Consider the following 5,560-nt stretch of genomic DNA (forward strand, 5'->3'; position numbering starts at 1 on the left):
GTGGTCATTAACTTGGGATTTGTTGTCAAATACAATTGGTACCAAATCTAGTTCTGCAGTTAATAGCCTGAGTAAGTTACTTACCCTTAGTAAACTTCAGATTCCTCATCTATAACAGGGTATAATAGTAGTCAAACGTATGAGTTATTATAAGAAAATAATTACATAACGTATATAAAGTTCTTGGCATAGTTCATGTATTAAAGTCTTAATAAAAGTTAATCATTAGATGCACAAGAAAATCCCTTTTATTTGGGATCGAATTGTTTTGCAGAGCACCATTCTCTGGAATAAAAACTGCATTGTGTTACAAATGAAAATATATAAATCTATTATGGAAAAAAATATTTTTAAATTCTGCCCCAAAATGCAAGAAGAAAAATGGAAAAAAATCTACTGTTGGTGGACACAAAAATTGCATTAATGAGTCAAAAGACTCACCCACTTTTTCCCTCTTTACACAGGCTAAAAAGAGAGATGAGATTCTCCAACTCTTAAAAAAACAAAGAGAAGAAAGGATCTCGGTGAGACTGATAGTAGGCATTTGGATAAATCTATCTGGGTGGGGGGTGGTGAACTATCGAAAGTTCTCCAAGGTTGACCCCTTGAATCTAGATAACAAGGTCCTGAGCCTTTTATATACCAGAGGGGGGCAGGTATAGACATCAGATAATTTGGCAATCCTTGATAAACCAAAGGTATCTCCAGGGTGTGCCAGCTCTGATGCCAGAGAAATTAGATGCTATTGTCAGTGAGCTGATTATCGCATAGTTTAAAGCTGCAGTATTAACATGGGCTACTTCAGTGCTAATATTTGTTTTATGATGATTGATCTTACTTAGATCATGCAAAAACAAATGCTGAATGATGATAAACAAACAATAAAAACAACAGGACCCTGTAAACTTAAGAATGTATAAACTCTCCTAATGAACCCCAAATTCCCTAATCTGGAACATTTCTGACCCCACAGTCTCCAGATTTAAGAAGCTAGTCTGGCCGAAACCGGTTTGGCTCAGTGGATAGAGCGTCGGCCTGCGGACTGAAAGGTCCCAGGTTCGATTCCGGTCAAGGGCATGTACCTTGGTTGCGGACACATCCCCAGTGGGGAGTGTGCAGGAGGCAGCTGGTCGATGTTTCTCTCTCATCGATGTTTCTAACTCTCTATCTCTCTCCTTTCCTCTCTGTAAAAACTCAATAAAATATATTTAAAAAAAAAAAAAAGAAGCTAGTCTGTATAAACTCTGTGATAATTTTACCTCAAAAATTTTTTTCAATTAAATTTCAGTCAGTGCAAAAAGTAACACATTTCCTTTTTTTTGTTTTGTTTAGAAAGAACTGATCTCCCTTCCTTATAAACCAAAGAGCAAAGTCTGCAAAGCAAAGTAAGTTTACTTCTGTCAAATATTTTTACTTTTTTAGTTACCCCATAAAAGCACTTTTTTTTCTTACTCACTTTGCCCCCCAATACTCAAACCTTCTAAAAACCCACCCACTGATTTAGAGATTTCTTGCCTTGAATAAACTTCCTTCTTTTCTATATTAAAGCCTGTGTGTCCACTTCCATATCTGTGAAATATGCAAGCATAGGTTAGTGTAAACAGGAAAGTAAATCAACCTTGTATCTCTGTACACATTCTCTCCCCCTCCTTTTTTTTAAAAAAAAAATATATATATATATTTTACAGAGAGGAAGGGAGAGAGGTAGAGAGTTAGAAACATCAATGAGAGAGAAACATCGACCAGCTGCCTCCTGCACATCTCCCACTGGGGATGTGCCCTCGATCCAGGTACATGCCCCCGACCGGAATCGAACACGAGACCTTTCAATCTGCAGGCCGATGCTCTATCCACTGAGCCAAACCGGTTTCGGCTCCCCCTCCTTTCTTAACCTGGGCTATTGTATCCACCTGCTAGTGCCCTCTCCACTCCCCTCTCCCCTACTCACACCTAGCCCCACCATCCCTAGCAAATCAGTAGGTCTTTTATTGTCAGTGCTGACACCACCAATGGCATATCTAAATCCATGTTGAATCTAAATCCATGTAGCAGGGCTTTACCCTCACAGTGATGAGCTAAAAACCTATCCCTAGAATAATATTAGAGCAGGACTAGGCACAGGGTCCAGAACTATTGAAAGAAAACCAGCTGCCACTAGTTAATCATTTAAGAACTCTCAGGGTTTTTTTTTATTATTATGACTGAAAACCAATGTGGCTATCTCAACATTTATTTTAAAAGTATTTATTTGCATAATACCTTCAGGGAAGAACAGTTAGAAAGTAATAGAATTTTTATTCTTACCCCATTGGTATTGAGGCTGACTCCCTTTAATGTTATCAAATATTATTAAAGAAAAATTAATATATCTACACTAATTTTTAAAACTTCTGGGGAAAATGGAAAAATCATTTCGTCACCTGGCTATATTGTCCACACAGTGCTCAGCAACTTAATTTCTTGCATTTTAGCCAGATGGTTAGATGTAACTTCTGAGGAGGAAGCAAAATTAGTCTAATGAAAAGATCCACTTGATTCAAATAATGAATAAAGACTGCTATTTGAGTAGCATCAGCAGATATCTCTGGTTGCCTCAATTCCTGTACATATTTTTACAGGCATGGTCAGAACATTCCTTAATACGACCTATGTTGATCCAAGAGTAAAACATATTTCATAGCTTACTCTTTTTTTCTTTTCTTTTTTTGTATATCACCTTGCTAATTCTCCCTCCTCTGTCCTGAGGCCTTGAATTTCTTTCTATTTCACTGTGACAACTTCTTCCTCTGAGCTTCTTACACTATAACCATCTTTTGGCAATTGATCACACACTGCTCTGTGGCCACATTCTATTATTATTCAACTCATATTATGTCTTGTGTTGTTATTTAACTTTTCACATATCTTTACCTTGTCTATGACTGTATTGTAAGCTCCATTAGAAACTGGGTCACCCAAAGTGCCTAGCATACTCCCTACATGTAGGAATTCAGAAAATATTCAGAAAGATGTTGTTCAGTATTAGTTAATTTAGAAAGTGATGTTTTTATACGTACATTAGTTTATAACATTTTTTTTTAATTTTGAAATATTTTAGACACATTGTAAAGTACTTTAATTTTGCCCTCTTTTACCTTCCTCCATTCTTTCCTATCTGTCCCAAACCCCTCTGGGTACACAGATACAACCTTACCATCCCTTATCCAACAGATCTTAAGACAATCCAAATCCCCTACTGTCAGAAAGAAAGAACTAGAAAGTGTGTACAGAGTAAGATTTTAGTAGCAATATGTTTATTATCCACTCCAGGAATATTTGCATTATAGAGGACTGACTAGAAGGAACAATAGATAATTCATCATAACCAATTAGCAATGATGAAATCTCCCAAGTTTGACTCCTGGGTGAGCAAAACATATTTAGGGTTAGGAGGTCTTCTCTCATGCCCTTCAAATCACACTTTACAGTAGAATTACAGCTCCTCCCACATATAAGCTTACACTTGGTTGCAAAATCTAATGCGTTGTCAGAATCCAAGACAGTAAATCTTTATTGGGAAAACTTTCGAAAGTTGTTTCAATGCTACTTTGTGTTCACAACTACAGAGTTCTGTGTATGGGAACTGACCTATGTTACTGCCAACAGGAAAGTGATTCCAGAGTCCAATAAGGAAGATCAAGAAGAAGTCAAAGCTTTGAACTAAATTGATTGACACGTTCTAGAGGATGGCTCACTTAGATCTTCACTTTTGAAACAACCTAGTCCTACATCAGGATCATTGGGATCATTTGTTAAAATAGGCAAAAAAATAAAAGTTAAGTGTGCAGACTTCCAGGAATTTTACCAGTTAGTGAATATTTGGATCTATTTTACTTATTGGATACCACTGTATTTGACACCACACAATAACCATCTCTCTCATCTTATACATTCTCAAACTCCTATTTCTCTTGTTTTTAATTGTTGTCTCCAGAATTGCTATATTTGATCAATGTTATGAATATCAGATAAACAAGAAACAGGGCTTTATGTGTCCCAACTAGTAGACCAGTAATAAAAACAATAAGCAAATAGGGATGAAAGGGCAATCCTAAAAACTTTAAAGTTTTCTTGCTGTAAAAAAAAAATCTGTTTTCCAAAATTTGGTTTCTGGGACATGTCTGCAGTCAGGAATGAATTGCTCTAGTTCTGTGACCAGCTGGCTTAGCATTCCTATGTCTTACACACAAGTACATCCCAGTGCCAACCTCCCTCACTTTTAAAGATCATTCTCTTTGGTGTATATTGGAAACGAGAAGGTTAAGTATTTGCTCTTTGGCATTGTCCCACTGGCATTCCCGCTCAGGGTTGTACGCTCTGCTCCAGTGCTCACAGCTCTATCTATGACCACCACTCACTTCACTTGGCTCCACCTGCAGCTCCTGGACATAACCTCCATCAGATGCAACTCCTACTCCGCAGAGCCAACAGAACTTAATCACAGGGACACACCGAACTGCAAGGGAGGCCAGGAAATAGATCACTAAAAGAAGTAGAGAATGGATATTAGTGGAAACTAGCAGTTTCCACCACAACACTATTTGAAAAAAAAGTGTTCTGAACAGAAGGCAGGCCTTGAAAAAAGAAGTTTAGAAAGTTATAAAATGGAAATCTCATCTGAGCACCATCAAGAATAAAAAGGCTCTAGTCGTTTTTCTCAGTGGATAGAGCGTCAGCCTGCAGACCAAAGAGTCCCGACTCCAATCAAGGGCCAGTACCTGGGTTGCAGGCTCCTCCTTGGCCCTGGTCGGGCTCATGCAGGAGACAACCTATCAATGTGTTTCTCACACTTCGATATTGATATTTCTCTCTGTCTTTCTCTCTCTCTTCCACTCTCTCTAAAGATCAATGGAAAAATATCCTCAGGTGAGAATTAAAAGAATAAAAGGGACCCTATCAGGATGACGTGTTTATCTGCCAGACAGACAGCTCTCTTTAGTGATGACATAGCATGCTATCAAAGCCTAAACTTCCAAATCATGTAACTAATTCCCTTTCTTCTGATCCCATGCTCACTGAGTCATCTTTTGCCTAGAGGGAGAGTATGTGCTCAACAGGCCGATGCAAACATGGGCTTACCTGATGATTGTATTTCTCAATGTGTAAATATATTAGGCTCTCAGATTGGGTTTGAGTTTGTCAAACTAAGGATTGGACCAATTCCACTTTGTGAGCTTTCTTGGCAACCAGCCTTTCCCTGGTGACACCTGTCTGCATTGCCAGGTGTAACAGTTAGGTATTACTGCGCAATACTGCATGTCAAAGTGAGCGTCAACATTTATTCTTGCTCACACATCTGTAGGTCAGTTGGGGGTTCGGCTGATCTAGGCTTGGCCAGATAGCTGTGCTTCAGGCTACAGCACCTAGGCAGGTCTCTTTTCACTACAGGCCTGTGGATGGAGGCAGCTCTGCTCCTCACATCTTCTTTGGGATGTACAGGGACCAGTGGGATATCTGAGCTACCTTCCCCTAAGAGAATAGCAGAGAAGCAAGAGAACAAATGAAAACATGTGAGGCCTCT

The 5,560-nt window shown here is 38.7% G+C and overlaps 1 protein-coding gene across 1 annotated transcript in view; it reads left to right on the plus strand.

Moving 5' to 3' along the window:
• LOC102768878 (chromosome unknown open reading frame, human C11orf88) overlaps positions 1 to 4,168 on the plus strand; it is a 27,152-nt gene extending 22,984 nt beyond the window's left edge. Inside the window, exons 4-6 of the mRNA XM_006775230.2 lie at positions 465 to 524; positions 1,333 to 1,385; positions 3,646 to 4,168. Of these exons, the coding sequence (XP_006775293.2) occupies positions 465 to 524; positions 1,333 to 1,385; positions 3,646 to 3,703 (171 nt within the window). The 3' untranslated portion in view covers positions 3,704 to 4,168. The remainder of the gene's footprint in view (positions 1 to 464; positions 525 to 1,332; positions 1,386 to 3,645) is intronic.
• Positions 4,169 to 5,560: the final 1,392 nt, after the last annotated feature.

The sequence above is a fragment of the Myotis davidii genome, unplaced genomic scaffold (genome assembly GCF_000327345.1).
Source record: "Myotis davidii unplaced genomic scaffold, ASM32734v1 scaffold8, whole genome shotgun sequence".
In the NCBI taxonomy this organism is placed as follows: Eukaryota; Metazoa; Chordata; class Mammalia; order Chiroptera; family Vespertilionidae; genus Myotis; species Myotis davidii.